Here is a 23309-nt window from a genome sequence, read left to right as displayed (position 1 = left end):
TGAGTATAAAAGTACAAAACATCACCTTCTTCTCTTTATGTTCCCTTGTCAAGTAAACACACACACATACACACAATGATTGTGTTTGTTCTATGTACTTCAGCTTGCTTGCAAGATATGTCTTCTGTTTCATCATGTTGTGTCCAGGTTTTTAAATTGTTCATTCACTTATTTGCTTGTCATCCCTGTTTGTTTACCTTTTGCCGCCACATCATGTTGTGATGTAATCCATGTTGCTTTACTGTCTGTGATGTCAGATTAATTTTCCATGTTGGTATGATGTTATTGCTTTCATTGTCTTTTTGTTTTTTACCAGCTGTCCTGGGAGTAAAGTTGAACCGTAGATAGCTGGATAATGATGTCTGAACTACAGACATCAATAATCCATAATAAACCTATAAGTGTTTACTGAGGTAGTATGTAAAAGGTATTATTACCTAATATTAGAATTATATAATGATTGAGTCACCTCTAGACCTTGAGCAATATAATAAAATCTGAATGTGACAGGACCACACAAACAATCTGAGATCTTGCGCTGCATGTTTCTGCTTTGTGATGGTCTTTTTCTCTTGAACTCTAGGGTGGCACTCTAAAAACCCATATGTCATATGCAGCAAATATTACATCATCAAAGACAGTAGGTATGAATAAGTTGAATGTCTGTTGTGTTATATCAATAAACAAAATGCCAAAAAGACATTGCCCCAAGACACAACAGCCCAATGTGTAACTGGTTACATTAAAATGAACATTAAAGCTGGGATCCACAGACTATAGTCCAGGATGTTGTGTAAGGCTACTCCACAGGCAGTAAGTGGGAGACTGACTGCGTTTTCATGATGTGTTTTGACATTTAACTCCTAAACAGGCATTGCATTGTGACGGTGCTGCCAGTTTAAAAACATAAATTGTACCTTCATAAAACCCTGCTGCTCCACTCCACTACTGTTCCCCTTTTAATCTGCTGAATCATTCATCAGGTACAGCCACAGCCTGTGTAGCCTACAAGCCAATGCAGTATCACAGTGACAGATAAGGGAACTGTAGCAGTGGGGAAGACACAGCTTTGATTGCATAGAGTGTGTGAGCTGCAAACAAAATAGTCTCTGGAATTCCTCTGTTGGGGATGTTTCAAGGTTGGAAGGAGGCCAGGTTTTTCAGGTCAGACTTGGTGCTGCCTGGGCTTAGCAGGAGGGTACTTTTGTCAATTTTCTGGGATTAATCAATGTATCTTTTAGTTTATGGAATGTCAGAAAATCGTGAAAAATGCCCATCACAATTTCCCAGAGCCCATGGTGACATCTTCAGATTGCTTGTTTTGTCTGACCAACGGTACAAAACCAAACATATTCAGTTTACAATCATAAAAAAAATTGGGTTTTTTTTAAAGGGGGTTATTTTTGGTTTTTTTATGCCTTTATTTGATAGGAACAGCTCAAGAGAGACAGGAAATCTGTGAGGGAGGGACACAGAGAGAGAGAAATAGAGAGGGGATGGACATGCAACAAAGGGCTGCGGGCTCGAACCAGAGCCGCAAAAGTTACTAATGTTTTGGAAAAGAAGAAGGTTTTGGTTAAAAAGTTACTTATGTTATGGAAAAGAACAAGGTTTTGGTTAAAAAGAAGACTAAAAGTATACAGTCATGCTAGTGGTTCTTTGAGGCTGTACTTAGGCACAGTGGTGCTTTGAGCTAAATGCTAACATGCTCTCAATGAAAATGCTGATGTTAAGCTGGTATAATGTTTGCTATGTTCACCATCTTAGTTTAGGGTGTTAGCATGCTATAATTAGCCCTAATGCTTTGTTGACCTATCCGCCACCCCAGCATCCTCCCTGCGAGGTTTTGCTACTTGCTACCGCCTTGGTTCCTCACCATATAGAGTCATAATTCACATGGCGGCCAGAGGTCCTTATCAGGTAAACGTAAACATAGATTGTACAGTATTATTGAACAAATGGTATCATTTTATGAGGAGAGTCTCTTATTTTCTTTCGATTGACTAATTGATTTATCGACAACAGTAACACACTTAGCTCATAAAACAAAGCAGGGGATAGCTCTAGTAATTACAAGTGAGGCAAGTTAGAAAGAAACTAGAGAATAACCAATCTATTCATAAGCGATAACTGGCCCTGTCTGTGTTTTGGAGGAATTTTTTGCTCCATCTAGACAGCCATACTTTATAATTGCAATTGTATTTTTTTGATTTAGCTCGAGTCACATCAGAACAGCAGTTCAGTGCTGATTAGTAGCTTTCATTTATACTTTTTAGGGATTTAAATCCAGCAACCAGTTTCAGCAGACAGATTTTTGCAGCTGCTGCCCCCACCCCTCCTCCTCTTCCTTCTTTTACACTGCGGAGAGATTCAAGTCTGTCAGAGTGAAGACTGATCACTCTGACTACTCTGGGCTTTAGCGTTTGCTTTAATTACATCTGCCACAGAGAGAAAGTATCTTTTTGTGATAAAGCTCTCACTACGCTGTTTCTATTTCCTATCTCTGTGGGATGCAGTGTAGATTTTGTAAAAACAAATTACTGAAAATAATTCAGCTGTGGTGGTCTAGAGCCTCTATTCTTGCCTTTCCAGGGCATCCAAGTGGCATCACAGCTCTGTTTCCATTTGTCTGGACCTTGCTATCCCCTTTTTGTGGGATCAGGATGTCAGAAGGATCAGCTGGATGCTCTGGTGTGTTCTCATGTGCAACATATTGCTTTTACTTGGCTCTGAAAGGAATTAGGTCAGCACATGAAACATTCATAAAAGATACATTATGTGTAAATGGCTGACAGCTTAAGTCAGTCAAGTAGTTCCCCCCAACATGCCTAGCCCAGTTGCTGGGTAGATCTCTGCCTCTGATACACACAGTTTTTCTTTCTTAAAATAAAGCATATTATGGCATGTGCACATCCCCCTCAGGAGCATGCACTGTTACTACCATAAAGGCAGTGTTGATCAAAGTACAAATCATGGACATAGAGAGCACAATAGAGCATAACAGCAAAGCTCTGTTGTGAGAGAAAACAGTAAGTTGGCTGTGGATAACATGCAAAGTAGTAAAGTAAAGCCACAAGCCATTTATCTCTTTCGCCATGACTTCACCACCACTCTCTTTTTCATTTTGTCTGTATTGTTGAGAACTTGAATATACCAGAGTAGCAATTTAAGTCCTACTGTATGTGTGACATCCTTGTTGTTTAGACAGCCCAGATTGTTTAGTTGATGGGGGAGGGGAGACTGTGTGTGCGTGTTTGTTTGTTTGTGTGTAGCGGGGTAGGGGGTAGTACAGTTCACCATTTCTGTTTGTGCTGCCATTCAATCAAGTCTGGAGACAAAGACTATCTATCTTTATTAATTTTTTTCTCTGTTCTCTGAAAGGGAAAACCGCCTTGAAACAGAATTAGCACATTACTACATTATTCCTTTTATGTTAATTACATCCTTTGATATCAGACAATTCACTTGTTTCATGCAGATGGCCAAATCACTCCAAAGCTAACAAAATGTATCACATCAATTAATTTTGAGGCACCATCGTAGCAGCTGGCTGGCTACTTGGAAATTTCCACGGTTTCTCAGGATGTCAGTTTCAAACTCAAAATCATAACCATTCCTTTATTTCTGTTTTTCAATGCTTCTCTTTTAAGCCCTTGTATACTTGGCTTCAAATCTTGAGTATTTCACATTAAATATTCAAGGGTAAATGAGCTACAAAGTAAAAAAATCCTTTAAACCTGTAAACCTTTACAGTAGAAAATGCCTTTTTTTATCAATTAGGTCCAGCAGAAAAGACTGAACACTGAAAGGGAATTTCCTGTGCCCTAGCACACCATTCCTCAAATACCTTCCACTTACAATTAACTTACTTACCGTCATAAAGAGACCTGGTGGATGATGCTCTGGCATTCTGAATGGTATTAACGACCCTCTGTGATAGCAGCATGTCTCAAATTAAACCACTCACAGGCCAGGGCCACAGGGCGAGCCGCACTGGGTGGGGGTGAAATATCTGCCGGAGCGCGTGAGACAGGAGGTCCCTGCACAACGGCAGGGGCCATGGGCATGGATGGGAAGTAAGGAGCGAATAAAATCAGGGACAGACGATTCTCCCGCAAGCCAGTGGGAGAAACACATATAGCAGAACGTGAGGCCACTCCCGCATGAATGCATCCTCTCCCAGCAGTGTGCTCTGGTCGTGCAGGCAGAAACACAGTGGTCAGTTTTCCACAGATGCAAACAGGTCCACCGCTGCGCAGCCAAACCATGTCCAAATCTGATCCACTACAGCCGGGTGCAGTTTCCATTCTGCATAAAGTGGATTCCCCCTGGATAAGAGGTCTGCATGTGAATTCTGAATTCCGGGAACGTGCGTCACTCTCACACAGAAGAGATGAGCATCGCTCCACAATATCAGTTTGTGTGCCAGAGTGTGCAATTGTTGGGAGCGCAGACCTCTCTGGTGGCTGATATAGGCCATATTTATCGTATTGTCCGTCCTCACCAGCACATGAAATGATGCCCCCGGAGAAACGGCAGAAAATGTTTTAGTGTTAGAAACACTGCTAATAGCTCCAAATAGTTTATATGGGCGTGATGGAGATGTGTGCTCCAAACCCCACTCTGCCCTCAAAGCCTCCAGCCCAATAGGCTGGTGGCTGTTGTCACTACTTTCCTGGTCGATATCATGCCCATACACACACCTACTATCAGAAAAGACAGCTGTTTCCAAGGGCGAAGCGCAAGAGCGCATGGCACAGACACCATAACCCTGCACGGTCTGTAGTGTGTATAAGGTCCAGTCTGAGAGAAGCCACCCAATGCTGGAATTCTCTCATGCACAGCCTACCCAGCCTCATCACCAACAGCGCTGATGCCATCAGTCCCAACAGCCTGAGACTCAGACTGTACATGACCTGTTTCCCTATGACAAATTTGCCAGAGTGGACCTGAATGTGTCCACTCTCTCCGGCTGACAGGCGGGCCGTGTAGAGTTAGTGTGAATTCAATGTCAGCCCCAGAAAGGCGATGTCCTGTTCTCTTTGCCCTGTTCACCACAAAACCCAGATCGCCAAGGTGTGCCAACATAATATTCTTGTGCATCACAGCCTAAACATTACATATGTTGGGTTCTGATTCTGATATTTTTAGACTAAATATCATAAACTGTTTTAGGCAAAAAAATAAATAAATTTAAATAGGACCAGGATTACAAGCAGTGTAGAAAAGGCAAGAAAATAAAATTGAACAGTTAAGAGTACTCCACAGATTGAGCATTGCACTCCTACAACACTGTCTGACTCATGATGATCAATTTAAGTCTATATTACCCACAATGCAACTCGACAGTTCAGTCGGTGCTATGCTAGTAGCGGCTAATGTAGCCTCATACCACTAGTCTCAAGAAGGGATGAGGAGCAGGCTACAGAGGTCTGGTAAGCTCACTTCTTTCTAACTCCACATCTCCAGATTTGTTTCATTTTCAACCCCAACCAACACTGACTCAAGTGGGGTTCTGTTGGGAGAATTTGGACTCGTGATCTCAGTAGTTCTAAAATTATTGCTTCAGCCCTGTATCTACAGTATGCAGTCCCCTACATAGTGGTGTTTATGTCCTTTCATTACATTGGTGGATGGTGCTGTCATGTTTTGTCCTGCCTCTGTGCTGCTCCCCAGGGCCCTGTAGTCAGTGGGACCCAGGGACATCTCTGCATAGTGCATAATGGCATGAGAGATGAGTTGGCACAAAAAAAATTTGGTGCTTTTGAATTAGCCACTGTGTCTTGGCTGGCAAATATAAAAGAATCAATGCTTCACCAAAGACTCAAGGGTAAAACTCATTGATGGAACAACCTATTACCATCTCAGCAAAGTCACATTTTCATTTATAGTATTAGATTAGAATCACATCACTTCTGCAATGCTCCTCATTAATCATCACCATGCTGTCCATGCTAAGTCCTTGATCACTGCTTTCAGATGTTACACTTTGATGTACAGGTGGAAATACTACACTGTGCTAGACTAGGCTCTCGTGGATTGACTCTTTATCTCGATTTTATCCTGTTTTAAAGCCATATCCTGCGCACCGCTTTTAGTTCCTGATAGTTTTTTTCTATACGTTTTAGTAAGTGACAGGGTTTTATTCATCAAGCACTTGGATTTTAAGTTAAGTTTGTTTCCCGGCATGGATAGCCTTGTTTTTAGCGTTTTTAGCTAACCAACTCATTGGGGACTACTAATTGGACCCGTGTCGGTAAGTTTTGCTGCTTACTGCCCTTTCTGTGGATCACTTCTACTACAGCTGATAAAACCAGAACAACACTGTCGGCTCCAGGTTGGAGCCCCTGCGTCTTCTACTCCTGCAAAGACAATGGCTTCACTTACCTCACCATCTGACTGTGTGAGCTGCATCCATCTTGTCCAGAGAATTGAGGAGCTGGAGCTCCTTCCTCTGCTGCTGCCGGCCTTAAGCAGAATGGAAGATGTCTCTCCTGTGCTCCCTTATCACATGAAATCCAACTGAGCAATAGATATAACATCCTCGATCTCCATGACTTTCCCCCACTAACTGGCAACACCAGTCCTTAAAACTCCACCAACCAACGTCTTCCTTCACCCCCCACTCCAACACGTCAGTCTCTCTGCTTGTCTCTCACTCCGGCACCCCGGAGTGTTTAGCTGAACCAGGACAATTGTCTCACCCCACTACTCGTCATTCCAAGCCACTGTTTACTCCAGAACCTTGAACCCCTTCTTTGCCCTCTGCTCGCTCGTCCGACCCTGCCCCCACTGCTGTCCACTTGTCCTCAGCTCCATCACCTCAAAACTAATCACCAATCTCCAGTCTGACCACACTTGGGTCTGAAATCCTTTTCAAGCTTCTTGACTCTTAAGTGTGGTAGAAAGATTATTATCTTCAGCCCCATTTCTCCTTTCAAAGGAGACATTGGTCGATTCAGCAGGATTCTTGCCCTCCACACCTGGCTTTCACCACCTGTGCAATGCACAACATGTTTTTTTAATCGACAATTTTAATCTTTTTTGGAATTGTCCTTTTTATAGAGATGATGGCATCCACCCTGGCCCCCTGGGTGGACGTATTTTAACCAACAACTTGTTTTATACAGTTTTTCACACTCACAGGTCCTGACTTACAACTACCACATATCACTGGCCACATCTGTTCACCAGCTGAGCGACTACTTTGCTACACCGACCCTGCCACGACCCCCACAGTCACGCTCACCAGGCCCCCCTGTGGCTAGGCGCTGCCAATCTCTTACAGCCACGCGCAAACAACTCCCTCAGTGCAACAAATAGACTCAGAGAACCAAAGGGCAATGAAGGACCAAAAACTTCAACTAGGCCTATACCTATCGTAATTAGCAATAGACTCACTAAAGGTTATTCAAACAAAGCTGTTAACTTCTCCAATTTGCATTATGTCACATACCAAGCCATACCTGTCACGCCCACTACATGTACAGCAAAACTAGGTCTTCTCAACATTAGATCCATCACAAACAAATCTTTTTCAGTAAATTATATTAATTCTGCACATAATTTTGATTTTATGCTTTTAACCAAAACCTGGCTGGACAAAGCCAGTAGTGCAAGCATTCTTATTGAATCAGACCCTCCGAAAATAATATGATTTTATTAACACCACCAGGGAGAACAGAAGAGGTGGGGGGATAGCAACCCTAATTAAAGACTCATACCAATGCAAGCGTCATTTGGTGATTTTATATCATTTGAATACCTCCGCGCTATCATTAAATGTCCACCTTGCATTTTACTTGTAATTATTTATAGACCCCCAAAGCACGTTCTTTTATTGAGGAGTTGAGCGAACTCTTATCAGCAATTTACACAGACTTTGATTTTTTATTAATAGCTGGCGACTTCAACATCCATGTGGATAACCCAAAAAACAGTTTAGCAAATGAACTTAAAGCACTGCTTGATACTTTTGGCCTGTGTCACCATGTGAAGGAGCCCACCCACTCTCAAGGACATGCTCTGGACTTGATCATCCCTAAAGGTCTCACTAGTCAAGAACTTAGCTCTATCAAATCACTTCTGTGTATTTTTTGATTTGTGTCCAATCCTCAAATCTCTACAATGGCTGTAAAAAAAGAGGTACTTAAGTGCTGGTACATACTGCTGCTCTTTTCAGACAAGCAATATCTACAACCTCAAGTGAAACATTCAACTCTGTTGATGTTCTGCTAAATAATTTCAATTCCAATATAGTGCATATTATAAACAACATTGCAGCGGTAAAATATAAGAAAATCACTTCTAAAGAGAAAGCACCCTGGAGATATGATCCAAATGTAAAGCTAATGAAACAAGAGTGCAGAAAAGCTGAACACAAATGGCATAAAACCAAACCTCAAATACACCATGATATTTACAAAGGCATGCTCCACTCCTACAACAATACAATCTGCAAAGCAAGACAGTCCTTTTTCTCCAATATCATTAACAAAAATAAAAATAATGCAGGCACTCTATTTGCTACAGTAAAGTGACAAATCACACTCCAAAAATAGCTTCTTTATTTCTCTCAGCAGACAAGTGTGAAGAATTTGCATCCTTTTTCAAAAATAAAATTGATAGTATCAGACTTCGATCAGCTGAAGCCTGAGCAAAACCGTACCAACTACAACCACAAGGAAACCAGTCCTGATGTCAGAGTTCAGCCCCATCAACAGAGACACCTTATCAGAAATAGTGCAGCACCTTAATTCATCCACTTGTCTTGACAGTTTGCCCACTAACTTTTTAAAAACTGTTTTAGCTCCATAGAAACCGATGTTCTTAACATAGTGAATGCATCACTTCACTTTAGCCATGAAAACCGCAGTTGTAAAGCCCTTATTAAAAAAAGCAACCTAGATACTAATACCCACAGCAACTTCCGACCCATCTCAAACTTACTTATTATAGGCAATTTTCAACCTTAAATGACTATTTTGATGAATTTCAATCAGGCTTTCGTGCCAATCACAGCACAGAGACTGCTCTTTTAAAGGTTTCAAATGACATTCGTTTTAACACTGATTTAGGCAAGACATCAATTTTAGTGCTTTAGACCTCAGTGTGGCTTTTGATACCATTGATCAAAGCATACTTCTACATAGATTGGAACACTGGGTTGGTTTTTCTGAAACAATTTTAAAATGGCTAAAATCATACTTGGAGGGCCAGAATTATTTTGTCACCACTGGGAACCATAAATCAAAATACATGCCTTTAACCTGTGGTGTCCCTCAAGGATCAATTCTTGGTCCTCTTCTTTTCAACCTGTACATGCTCCCAATTGGCCACATCCTTGAGAACAAAAACCTTGCTTATCACAGTTATGCTGATGACACCCAAATTTACTTAGCTCTCTCAACAAATGACAATGGTCCCACTGAGTCAGTATCTAAATGCACTGAGCAATTAAATGCCTGGATGGATCAAAACTTCTTACAATTAAACAAAGACAAACCAGAGGAAATTTTATTCGGAAACAAAGATTAGAGGGTCAGGGTTGCAGCTCACCTAAATGACAAGGCACTAAACACAAAAGAGCAGGTTAAGTACCTTTGTGCTTTAATTGACATCGACCTAAGTTTTAACAGTCATGTAAAAGCAATAACAAAATCGGCAGTTTATCACCTTAAAAACATAGCCAGGGTCAGGGACCTCATGACAAAGCAAGATCTGGAAAAATGGCTTCATGCTTATATCCAGCAAAATTGATTACTACAATGGACTTCTGATAGGTCTTCCTAAAAAGGCCATCAGGCACCTGCAACTTATCCAAAATTCAAGAGTTGCAAGAGTTCTTACCGAAACCAAAAGGACAGCGCACATCAGACCGGTTCTTAAATCACTACACTGGTAAGCCACATAATTGATTTTAAAGTCTTATTACTTGTTTATAAATCATTACATGGAGCTGGCCCTAAATATATAACTGATATGTTTAAGGAATATAAACCTGCAAGACCTCTTAGATCGTTGGGAAATGGACTGCTAGTAGTGTCCACTGCAAAATCTCAACAAAGAAAAGCAGCTTTTACCTAAATATTTCTAAACTTTAAACTGTTATTATAATTAACTTTGAATTGTGTTTTGTTAACTTCTGAATTATGGTGTTTTAACTTTTGAATTATGTTGTTTTAACTTCTGAATTGTGTTGTTTTTAACTTCTCTGTACAGAACCTTGAATCTACGTTTGTGTATGAAATGTGCTTTATAAATAAAACTGCCTTGCCTTGAAATAGAAACGCGATCCAAAAAAAACTCTGAGGCGTTGCTATCCGTGCTAAAAATACCCACAGAGGGGCATGAAGTTAAGCAAAGTTTGGTTTTCGATGTGGAGTTTTCTATTTTAACCTCCTCTGATTGAATTTCAAAAGATTTCAAACCTTCTTCTAATGATGCCTGCACCGTGTTCATCCATGTCTCACAGTCTGAAGGTTGATTTGGAATTAAGTGAATATTCATTTAAAGCGCATCTCACTCTTAAAGGTGGGGTATGCGATTCTGGAGAAATCTACCATGACAAATACCACGATATAGAGCGAACAACGACACAGCAAGTACTTGAAACTAACGTTAAGGTTGAGGGTTAGCAAACTGTCCCTACAGTTGCTGCTGCAAAGCTAACAGCCAGACAGCAATACTCACACCTCTCCTGCTACTATAGCAAACATCACAACAACAGCATATCTTGGCAAACTAGAAAGTAAGCTGAATGTCCATGGGCAAGTAATTTAACGTTACCTGACACACAAATCATGGCTGGAATGGCTGGAATAGTGTTGTGTGGCTCGGTCCGAGCCACTTTGTTTGTTTCCTATTTACAGTGCCAAGTCCGTGGACAAAAAACTGATTTTTTTTCAGCACACACACAAAACAGACAGCTAGCAGCTGAGGAGATATTCGCTGAATTTGAAAAAAACACGTGTGGATTAGGATTGCATACCCCACCTAAATCTAATTCAAACTCATTTTAAACCTTGCAGTATAGTGCTGAGTAAAAGTGTCTGTCCATTTCCACTGTCCATTTGCAAGGTCATGCTGCATATGACCTTGCACAAACCATTTGTTCCTTTTCTTTGTGAGAGGTCTGGTGACTGCAGTGCTGAACTCCGTGTGACAGTGACAACTGAGCTCATTTAAGCAACATCTATCCAGCTGCCAAGTAGAGCCCTCTTGTGGCAGTTTCACCTACTGATTCACTTTCAACTGCTCTTGACCCCACTTTGCAGCATTTTTCTAGCACATTCCTACTACGCAGGTGTTTAAGATGCCTTTCAACAATTCTCGCCACTACCCACGCCACTACCATTAGCTGTCCTTGAACCAGATCTGATCTTCACAGTTTTTCCACTCAAGAATTTAAGTAGCTTTAACATAATGCTGTTTTTCAGGTAAAAAAAAAAAACTAGCTAAATATACTTTCTTTTTTAGTGTGTTAGGTGCAAAAGAAATACTATTCTAAAATACCTAAATAAATCCAACCTGAATGACATAGGTAAAGTGCAGGTAATGTTAGCCTGGTGGAGAAGCAGTTAAACCTGAACTCCAGGAGGGTCTGTATAGCTGTGTTTCCACCAAGCAGTCCAGTCCAGTTCACTTCAGTTTGTTACACATTATATGATTATTTTCACATTTCCATTGGCAAAAGTTGTGGATGGTACCAATAGAACCACTCTATTCCGTCCCATTTTTTCGTTACCCCCTCTGTTGAGGTTCCAAGCGAGCTGAGCCGATACTAGAAAGGTGGAGTTAAAACACTGTAGACCAATGATTGGTCAGAGAGAATCGGAGCAACCAGAGTCGTCTCATCGTCTGCACTCTGATGTAGGATTTTCCCAAACTCGCCTGTTTTTTCAGCAGTCTTTTGTCTTGCTGACTGCAGCCTTTTCTCAAACAAAGCTTGTCTCTTTGTTGTAATAAACATACTGAAAAGAAAGAACACGAAACATGTGTGTGCATAGTGAGTGTGTGGTTGAGCGAGTGAGAGAGAGCGAGCTTACTTGGCAGAAAAGTGACAGTGAATGTGAGCAGAGCAGAGGAAAAGGTTAGCAATAAGTTGTCAATCTGGCAGTAAATGTACAGTATAGGTTACACTGTATCAGTTAATAAATGCTGCAGCTTCTGAAGACCAAGAAAAGTCTTGTCTGTTGTTTCCCAACTGCTGGAAAAGTGAATGGGGTTAAACCTGAAGCCCCGGTAACAACTACTACTGTCTGTGGTGGAAACACAAAACAGATCTAGGGTTTAGGTACATGTATCTAGATTAGATTAGATGATTAGATTCAACTTTATTGTCATTACACATGTACAAGTACAAAGCAAAGAAATGCAGTTTAGGTCTATCCAGAAGTGCATTAATCACTTCTACGGGTTATATAAGTTATGGGTTAGGTACAGGTTTCAAGGGTACTATACCGAGTGTAGGGTACTATACCGGCTTATGAGAAACCGACATAATGATGCAGTGTGGGATGAGAGAGAACATTAATTAGCGGTGATTGTAAATGGTAAGAGCAGTGTTTTCTGTTCACTCACCAAACATTCATTCATAAATCCTACAGTTTTGTTTCCTGTTGATGTAAAAAGGCACTCATGTAGTTAACTCACTTATTTTAGATGTTTTATAAATCAAGAGGGTCTTACGGGACGATTCCGTATTTTACGGGACGGTTGGCGACCCTAACCATATATAACAAGCTAATCTTTAACAGCACATTAGCTGACGTTTAATGATAGCATTAAGTTGGATCCTATGTTTTTTCACACTTCGCTAATGTTAAAATGCTTGTTAGTTACAAAAGTCTTCATACTGATGAGAAAGTTATATTTTACCAAAAATTTCTGTGTGGCTTTCTTACAGATAGGATTTTAATTTCACTTACAGCATATTTTGGATCCATGGATGGATGGATTGCAATGAAATTTTGTAAAGACACTCTTCTTCCCCCAAAGATGAAGTCTACTGACTTTGATGATCCCCTGACTTTTCCTCTAGCGCCACCATGAGGTTCATATTTTTGGTTTTTAGTGAAATGTCTGCTATTGGATGGATTACCATGTACTTGCTAACACGCTTAACTAAGATTGTGAACATTATACCTGGTTAGCACGCACTTGATGCCTGGGGATCCTACTCTCTTCCCATTGGCTCATAGACCTGGGAAATATGAGTATTAAAAATAGGCTGTAGAGAACACTAGAAAACATTTTCAGTTAGCTCCCAGTATATGCCATTGATTTACTAAACTTTGTGACATGGCACATAACCAAATGCTTTACAGCTGACTTTTCCATAGAGACAACTGTGTACAATGGAAGTGGCATTGTTTTATTGTTTTTCTGTTACCAAGTATGCACACTTTTCATCCCATCTAACTAACTACAGTTGTTGCGAAATGACTCATGTGGCAGTGAAGAGATTTAGCACATGTTCCATGAGCTGCCAGGTACACTATTCTCTCCGTTCAATCACAGCTCAGAATATGGAATGAGGCAAACTGGCTTATATATAGGCTTCCTGATTAATAAAAGATTAGGCACCCTGATTCAAATATAAGGAATCCACCTCATCAGGCCCCCTCTACCTCCTCTGACTGAATGAGTGACTAAACTGAGGCCTATCAGTAGCTGAGAGGTGGGGGTGGGGCAGTGGTGGTGGTGGTTGGAGGACAGCGGAGGAGTCCAGGGAGAAAGCCTTTCATGTTAGAGCAGCATGTCAGATTAGTACAACAGCAGCAGCTCAAATAGGGAGATGAGGGGAACAAGAGAAGAGACTCCTGCAGGCTAGAGAGGCACCAGGGACTGACAGGGCACCTCAATCATTTCTATTAATGTTAATGTTATTAATATAAAAAAAAAAAGATACCCACAGTTTGATGCTGTGTTCAAGCTATGGCCTGAACTACGGCCACAACACTCCAACATCATCAGGATGTCAGTCAGCTTCACAACTGTACTGTAGAAGCCTACATGCCACTTGTCAAAGTACCTTTGATAAATATACTCATTAGGGCACTAAAAACAAATCTATTTTGTGTGCTATTCATTTTAAATATTTCATTTCATTTAAAGGGAAATTCTAGTTAATTACAACTAATTAGTCTTGGTTTTGTTGTTTTGGCCATCATTACTATTGATTATGATAACACCGTACTCACCAAATTAATTGTTGACATCTGGAACATGGTGACATCGCTACAACAAAGTGTCACAGCCTGTCATGTCCTCACCAGCCCGTAATCACCCACACCTGCTTCTAATTACACTCCTGCCCTCAATCAGCCCCAATCACACCCAGGATAAAACCACTCCACTCTCCACACTCAGTGTCTGACCTCGTTTGTGTTTAGGACTCCATGCACCAGACTATTCCAGTGTCTCTCCAGTCCCCCATGGCTTCTCCATTCCTCCTTTGTCTCTCCAGTCTCCAGTGGCTTCCCTCCGGTGACTTCCCCAGATCCACTCTACCTATCTCCACACTCTCCACTTCTGGCTGTCGTCTGAATAAAGACATTCACTTCCATCTCAGTGTCTCCTGCCTGTTAGTCCGTGACAGAAGGTCGGACCTAAAACCGCGAAGATGGTAGCCAGCCGACGACCCTTTCCTCCACCTGAGTGGTCTGGCCAAGCGTTACCTCCTCAGCCTCCCTTCACCTCCTCTAGCAGCTGGCGAGTTGGTACAGCCTAGGATCTTCTCGGGCTCTGTGGGTGACTGCGAGGAGTTTCTAGCCAAATGCTACCCGGTTTTCCTCCTACACCCGTCTCAGTTTCAGACTGCGCGGTCTCGGGTGGCCTTCGGATCCCTGGCGGCATGGGAAGAGGCGGTCCTCCACACCAGTTCTTGGTGCTGTTCGGCCAGGAGCTTGGCCCGCCAAACATGTGGTCGTCAGCCCATCTCCAACCCGTTTGCCCGCCTGCCTCCGGTTCCGAGGCCCCGCCGCCGCCGCCCGCCTGCCTCCGGTTCCGAGGCCCCGCCACCGCCGTCCGTTTCCAGAGGGTCCCAGCCTTCGCCCCGGCTTCCAGCCTGGAAGTCCGTCAGCCAGAGTCGCCAGGCTCCGCTCCGGCTCCCCTGGTCGTCCGCCAGAGTCCGCTCCGGTCTCCAGCCGTCTCCAAGCCCCTGATCGTCCACCCGACGTGCCCGGACTCCGGCCGACTCCCCAGATCGGTGTGCTCCCTGGGGGCAGGCCACCGCGTCGTGGGAGGGGGGTTTCGGCCCTCGGGAGCTGGCCGTGGAGGGGGGGGTACTGTCACAGCCTGTCATGTCCTCACCAGCCCGTAATCACCCACACCTGCTCCTAATTACACTCCTGCCCTCAATCAGCCCCAATCACACCCAGGATAAAATCACTCCACTCTCCACACTCAGTGTCTGACCTCGTTTGTGTTTAGGACTCCATGCACCAGACTATTACAGTGTCTCTCCAGTTCCCCATGTGTTCTCCAGTCCTCCGTGGCTTCTCCATTCCTCCTTTGTCTCTCAAGTCTCCTGTGGCTTCCCTCCGGTGACTTCCCCAGATCCACTCTACCTATCTCCACACTCTCCACTTCTGGCTGTCGTCTGAATAAAGACATTCACTTCCATCTCGGTGTCTCCTGCCTGTTAGTCCGTGACACAAAGTCTGACAGGGCAAAAAACAAGAGCAGTCAGACGATTATATAAGTTGTAAAACAGCCAACAGGCCACCAGTTTATCTATGCCACTTTATTTGGATGTAAAACTGAACAAGAAAACTGAGCACGCACACAACCATTGTAAGTACGGTAGGCCAAAGTTGAACCAGAAAATTTGGGTAATAATTTTACCATTCACCTTTTGTTTTCTCTTCCAAATAAGCTCAACATACTTGAAGGTTTGCTTGCAACCTGTCTGTTTTATAGCTAATCTTACCCCGTTGGACTTCTAGTGATGTCGCCACATTCTCAGATCTTAGCAATTAACTTGGAGAGTACAATGTTATCATAATAAATTAGCAAGGTCACCAGGTTTTAAGGTCAGAGTTGGAAAGTCCCATGTAACTGCTAAAGAAATAAATTATCTAGGTTGTATTTTAGACAGTTTTTGATCAGGTAAAAATATGGATTTAAAAGCCCTCACCATGATAACTCAAGTTTTTAGCCAGAAAAGCTGTCTTTCTGGACAGCTCAATTCTTCACACTAGCTGGAGCTCTTGTTCAAAGTCATTTTGATTATGCTACCATCTCCTGGTACACCGGATTATCACAACATCTCAAAAACAAACTACAAAAGGCTCAAAATAAACAGAAAAGGATTACATTAAAAGTCTATCCACATACACATCTTGATCCTGCACATTTTAAAAATCTTAACTGGTTGATGGTGGGGAAAAAAAGAACCATTTATATTAAGAGGCTGCTCACTTACAAAATTGTTAAAAATATGGTACCATAGTACTTAATTAATTAATTCTCACCACTAAAAGACAATCATAGCTATTTTACAAGAGGTAGCTTGACAGACTTCATATCTTTTTCGATTTAAGAGCCTAATGGGCAAAAACACTTTCCTCTACAGTGCAGCAGTGCAGAGGAATAATCTGCCCACAAATCTGAAATTGAGTGTTTCACAGAGCATGCTTAAAGTGGCCTTAAATAAATGGTTACAAAGTACCAAGAAAACATGAGAATGCTGTCATAGCTACCCCACCCCACTGTTTGTTAGCAAACAGCTGCTTATTTACACATCCAGCAGACACAGACCAATATTAGCATTGACTTGGAGTCATGTTTCTGTCTCCCTGGCAAATTTAAGTCCAACATTCACTCTCCTTTTATTCCTATTTTGGTCTCAACCACTGAGAAAAGTATCTGGCGCTTTAGCAACTAAATGCTCCACATATGTTCATCAGCTAGTTGCTAACTTTGTCTGCTGTTTGTTGCTGGGCAGGTAGCATAGTGGGTTCATCAGAGCTTTTTCACTGAAAACAGGTGCTTGCTGTGGTTGGAAACAATGCTAATGAGTGGCGAGGCTCAATAAAAACTGTGAAGTTGTGGGCCATAAAACCAAAATAATAAGCTAAAAGGTGCTAAAACACTGAGGGGAGCTGAGGGGAACCACAGAGTTGGATGATTTTTGTCTCCGAGTTCATCACTACGAGCTACCCCTTTCACATTACACATTGTAGTGATTTTATTCTTTGTTGTATTGATTACTGCAGTTTTAAGTTAAATTCAAAGCAGATCCAAGATTATACTTTGCTGAAAATGGCATATTAAACTTTCGATATTGATTACAATTATGAGTTAACCGAAAGCCAAACCCATTAATTGGGTATATCTTGTATGGTTATTATATTATATAGTCATTACTTGATGAAACAACTAATGTGGATGCACCCATTCGGCTTCATTTTTCAAAATCACACTTGTATTGCCAGCAGACTGTAAAAGTAGAAAATTTGGAGTCACTCTGCCAATTTCTATTTGCAGGCACGTTAAGTGCACCTGCCCCTGATGAAATTAGTGAATATCCGGTTTGCTTCAAATCCAAATTTGAATGCAGCATGAGTTCAGCCTTTGGGCTACAATGTTTTGGCTGCACGTACTGTTCTGCATCATCTCTAACACAGCTAGTGAAGTAACCTGTATGTGCTGAAGAAGGTGGCTGCTTATCACCAGCTCCAAATGAAACTATCTACGTAAGTTCATATAAATAAATTTAATCCACAGCACAGTTTTTTGTTCTCTGTCTGCTGTCTCTAGCTTATAGAGCAAAGCATTGTCAACCAGGCTGTCAGGTGATAAGTTCTGCAAAACATGTATTCAGGTTAAATCAGAGTCCTCAGTGCTCTGTGTGCTTTACATGGTATCAACATGAGCAGCATGAGAATGTGATTTGAAAGCAAGTGAGTACTCAGTCTCAGCACAAGTGAAAAGTGATTTTTATGTTTTGGTTGTAGCCACATGCTGTAGAGAAAATACTTAATTTTCTTCCTATATCATTATCAAAGCATCATGATAGAAAGAAGAAGTCAGTGCAGTTGATTCACTGTGACACTGCCCAGCTGGGTGCCATGATAATGCCACCATCAGAGATCTGTCACTCCCTCTTTTCTCCCCTTTAATGGAGATGGTTCTTCAACTGCCAGGATCAAAGCCGCAGTGGGGGTGCCAGGGCTACGAAAGGGTTAGCACCAAGCAGAGGGGATGGAGGGGTGGGGGAGGGCAGGCGGGTTTTCACTGCTGCATTGCCCAAGCCCTGTCTGCATGAAGCTGCACAGGAAACATCAGCTTTGGATGAAATTTGCTATGGCGTTTTAGGGGGATCTGGGTGAATATGATTTGAAGTTTAAAACTGTAATGAACGCTATATCACAGGACAATTCTGCCAGTGTTGTCTCAGAGTTGCACATACACCAATGCTGTTACGTAACCATAACAACCACAACAACGTGACAAGCACTGGATTTGAAACCAAGGGCACACAACAATATCTGCTGTTGGCAAGAGAACTTGAAGATCATTTCAGCAGTATTGCTGTGGCCCTCATATCTAAAGATAGCTGGCCCTGTGAAATGGTCTGATGTTCAAACAGACTGTAACATCACACACTTTGAAAATGAAAGTGTAGTGCCGTTTCTGTGCAATATTATGAAGCCATGAATCCTGTCTCATATATTATACTGCAACCCCCACACACGTCAGACTATGATTCAGTAACTGAGCCCCTTATTTGTACAGATACAACAGCTGTACAGTATCAACTTCTCTATTCAACTCATAATTTTTTCTGCTGCGACTCTGTCGTGAAACCAGAATCTACAGTACGTGGGCGATGACGGCTGGCAAACAGCAACGTCAAGGCCCTGCAAGTTGAAATTAGTGATTTATTATGTTTTCATATCGAACCACTGTTCGATACCTTTCAAAACATTATATTTTACAACTGCTGCCTGGTCACTGTTGAGCAACAGTGAATGCCTGCCCAGCCATTCCCAGTGGAAATGTGAATTCCATCTCACAAATAAACACAATTCACAGTTGAAGTGGCATTTTACTTTGAATGGGTGGCTGCTGTACATCACTGAGTGTATTGAAAAAAACGACCAGTAAGTGGAGCAGACATACACCATGTCGGCTCACAGCTGGAGAGCTAAGTGCTGCCTTCTGCCATTTGGATCACCATGGAAACAGCCAAATACACAACCAGCACTCTCATCAGCTTCAGCTCAACATACTGCAGTCCATGTGTGATGGAAAGTTGTACATTCTATCTTCCCATGCTGCAAAAAACATTATTTCACAAATACAAAAAATGGATCATAAAAATACAAAGAGGACATTCTGATTTTCATTGCACTAATCATCTGCAAGTAATCTACAAAAATTATGTTTGTTTAGGGCAGTCAATCACAGCTTGATGATATGGAGAGATAAACCGGGCAGTGAGTGGCCACTGCCAGTGATCATACATATGTGTAAGAGCCAAAGTCATCATAATATACTTCTGACTCTGTGTGGATTTGTGAGTAACCATTCTATTTGAGATGTATGCACAGTGAAATGTTAACAAATGGAAACAATAGACAAACTAAATAGGCAACCAAGTGGCTCAAACTGAAATGATAATAATTGCCACTATAATATGGGCAGATGCTTGCTATTATTGACATAAAGTGAATAGACCGTTGAAAAAGACTCAACATAGACTGGTATGACACCAGTTGGACAATATCTCATATGTTGCATGACACAAATTTTCCTGAATCATTATGTCATTGTGAATGACATTATTATTAGAGCAGTTTCACATATAAGGCCTACAGCACAGCACAGCAGTGAGTAGCCTACATGTAGGGAATAGTAGCCTAAATGACGCACGTTTACAACACAACCTACGTTTGTTGCATACAAATTCACCGCGGATGTAATCGGCTGCAGGCGAGCCCCGACATCGTGATGTGTTTCCTATCCAACCACCTGCCAAAAGTACACACTAATGAGCAGATGACAGATGTCCAACATGCGTTTAACCCCCCCCCTCTCCTCTTACCTGATCTGTGCGCTTCACCCAAGCGAACCTCGGTGATGCTGCTCGGGTCACTCTGAGATCTCCCCCGCTGCAACACGCAACCCTCATCCAGCCCGTCCGATGATGCCATGGTGAACAGAAAAGCACAATGCAGGACTGAAATGCGTAATCACCGTCTGCCAAGGTCACCGGCATCAAGTGGTGAAGCAGATTTAATGTGGTTGGACTGCTGCAGCTGCAGCTCCTGATCCCCGTTAAGCAGCAGTGCTGGAGAAATCCATAACGCGCGCAGCATCACGCCTCTTTCAAGTGCTGCTCGTAAACCCCTACTTTAAACATCTAAATTCGACTTGACGTTTTCTTTTGGTTTAAAAAAAATGCCCCGGTATTGCAAAGGAGGATTCATAACGTCTGTGTAACACAAACCTACTTTTGAATAATGTTTAGTTGTTATTGACACATCCCACCAACTTATTAGACCAATTGCAATCACAGTGATGCTACCGAGGGTGACAAACATAGGCTAATACCTGGACAATGACTCACTGCACTGTATTGATTACAGTATTAGGAGAAATAGCTAAATCAAAAACTAAAATTAAAAGTACTCTGTGTACAGAAAGCTGGACCCAACAATGGCTTACATCTAAAATATCTACACATAGGCCTAAAGGAATCTGCTGTTTACTGAAATGTAAGGCTCATGTTTCTGGGTGTAAGCAAGGATCGCAATTTCGCGCTTTGATGGCTCACATGTGAGGCAAAATGCAATATGTCCTACAGCCCCTGAAGGCAGCGTGGATTACAGTTTTTTTACATTGCTTACACACTAGAATTAAACTTTTCCCACAATTAGCAAAACCTTACACTCAAGGAGCAAAACACAAGGCTAGATTTGCACAACTGTAAGCACATTGTCAGCTTCACACTATTTGCAAAACATTACACACAGTGATTTGCAAAACACTAAACACATTTGTATACATCAGACACAGAAGTATATCATGATGTCACTTCCTTGAAATTCCAAAGCACTGACAACCTATGCGACAAACCTATGAGCCAATCTGTTACAGTTTTTTCCAGTTGCTAACAAGCATTGTTCAATACTGAAACCACATTTTCAAAACTCTTCACACAGTCAGCGAAACAGAAGTCAATGCAGACCAAACTGTGAACCATTTTTCATTGCTTTCAGACAAAATGCATTCAGTGACCACACTTTTCAAAATTCAGGAATTCACATTCATACGCCACAACATGCAAAATACTGTGTATTTTCAGCACATTTTTCTAATGCTAACACACTGCATTCAAAATGATTACAAGCACATTCAAAACAGAATGATGGCAAATTCCAAGCATTTATGCAGTAATTATTCTAAAATACTGAAAGTATACTAAAATACTGGAGGCAATGAAGACATTTCTCCTGAAGGCTGCCAGGGATGGATCAGACATCCCAGGAGGAACTTTCCGAGATGCCGGAGACAACATCAGATGTGATGTTGATGAGAACAGAGAGAGCAGACTAGAACCATCACTGTAATTTACTATAATGAACAACTACACATGTTGTTACAGTAATGTGTAGAATGTATTATATTTATTCTTTTTTTATTATCATTGCAGCCCTGGAGTTTTTCCCCTCTTTTTTCACCTTTTGGTTATAATTTTCAAGTACTATATTCATATAAAAAATAAAATTTTGATTAATTTCTGATTCATTCGTGTTACAGATGCTTTCAATAAAGTGAAATTGTGTTACAGTATTTATGTGGAAAATCACTGAAACTTTAAAAAAGAAAAGTTCATCAATCATGTAATGCTCCCTGTTGTTAGTGTTTTTTAGGTCTGTGTGTTGTGAATGAAATGTGTGTTTTCTGAATGAGAAGTGTTGCCAGTGTTATGTTGGTCTGAGTGAGTTTTGTAGGTGAGATTAACTGTTTGGCCAACATTCATGCTGGTAATGCAGACTGTGTGAAGAGTTTTGAAAATGTGGTTTCAGTATTGAACAATGCTTGTTAGCAAGTGGAAAAAAATGTAAACACAGCCATCAAGTGCACAAACATGTGATTGCTAAATTGTAGACACGCCAATCAGGTTTAAGCACTATAAAAATGCAGCAGGTAGGTTCACCTGCCTTCAACCAAAATGGAAGGAGTCCGAAGAAGAGTGAGGGTGAGAGAAGGAGTACACAGAGGAGGAGAAGGAGGTAGAGGAAGAGGCAGAGGCCAAGCAAGACCTGAAGCAGGAGGAGAACGTGCACAAAGAAGAAGAGGACCAAACTTATCAAATGACATTCGTGCAACACTAGTGGACCATGTTGTGAACCACGGATTGACGCTGGGGGAGGCTGGACTGAGAGTTCAGCCAAATCTTAGCAGATATACAGTGGCATCTGTCATAAGGACTTTGACAGAAAAACAGGTAAAAGAAGATCTGTCTACAGTTACAGTAATCACCCGCTTATTGTATGCACCATATCAGCACTTGTGATACCCCTTCCTGTGACATTGTACAGTAAGTTACATGTATTATTCTCTACATAGGATTGAGGGTCGGGAACGACAAGGAGGAAGGGGGCCGATATTCACGCAAGAACAAGAGAGAGAGATAATAAACATGGTTTTGGCCAATAATGCTATCAGGCTCAGAGAACTACAAGCAAACATTATCGATGACCATGCCATTTTCAATAATGTCCATCAGGTCTCTCAGTCAACACTGGCACGCATCCTGAAAAGACATCAGGTTCAATGAAACAACTTTATCGAGTGCCTTTTGAGCGGAATTCAGAGAGGGTTAAACTGCTGCAGCATGAGTATGTGGAGGTTTGTATTGTTCACTTTAGCACTGTGATGTTGCATACTCCACACATTACTTTTTTACATTGACTGTAATATACTAAACCTATCCTGAACTATACAATGTTATCTTTCACTGTATTTCAGAGAGCAGATGGATGCTGAGGAAATCCTGCATGAATTCATATATATTGATGAGGCAGGGTTCAACCTCACAAAAGCAAGAAGGAGAGGCAGAAAAATCATTGGCCACAGGGCTATAATCAATGTCCCAGGGCAACGTGGGGGTAACATCACCCTTTGTGCTGCCATTTCACAGCATGGGGTTCTCCTCCGTCATGCCAAAATGGGCCCTTACAACACACCTCACATTCTCGCATTCTTAGACCGATTGCACCACATCGTGACAGCAGGTAATGAAATGCACCAGATACAATACACTATCATCTGGGACAATGCGTCATTCC

At 41.8% G+C, this 23309-nt stretch overlaps 1 protein-coding gene across 6 annotated transcripts in view; it reads right to left on the bottom strand.

Annotated features, from left to right (window-relative positions):
• Nucleotides 1-20324, bottom strand: part of phactr3b (phosphatase and actin regulator 3b) — an 89317-nt gene extending 68993 nt beyond the window's left edge. For 2 of the 6 annotated variants that reach the window (XM_044182284.1, XM_044182275.1), the window contains exon 1: nucleotides 20057-20324. In XM_044182284.1, the coding sequence (XP_044038219.1) occupies nucleotides 20057-20165 (109 nt within the window). In that variant the 5' untranslated portion in view covers nucleotides 20166-20324. Of the gene's footprint in view, nucleotides 1-6387; nucleotides 6676-20056 lie in introns of those variants that run through there. The other 4 variants (XM_044182235.1, XM_044182253.1, XM_044182244.1 and 1 more) reach the window with 3 other exon arrangements.
• Between the last annotated feature and the right edge of the window lie 2985 nt (nucleotides 20325-23309).

This window comes from Siniperca chuatsi, linkage group LG2, assembly GCF_020085105.1.
Source record: "Siniperca chuatsi isolate FFG_IHB_CAS linkage group LG2, ASM2008510v1, whole genome shotgun sequence".
Classification (NCBI taxonomy): domain Eukaryota; kingdom Metazoa; phylum Chordata; class Actinopteri; order Centrarchiformes; family Sinipercidae; genus Siniperca; species Siniperca chuatsi.
Note: the sequence above shows the minus strand (reverse complement) of the source record. Positions and strands in the feature narration are given on the sequence as shown.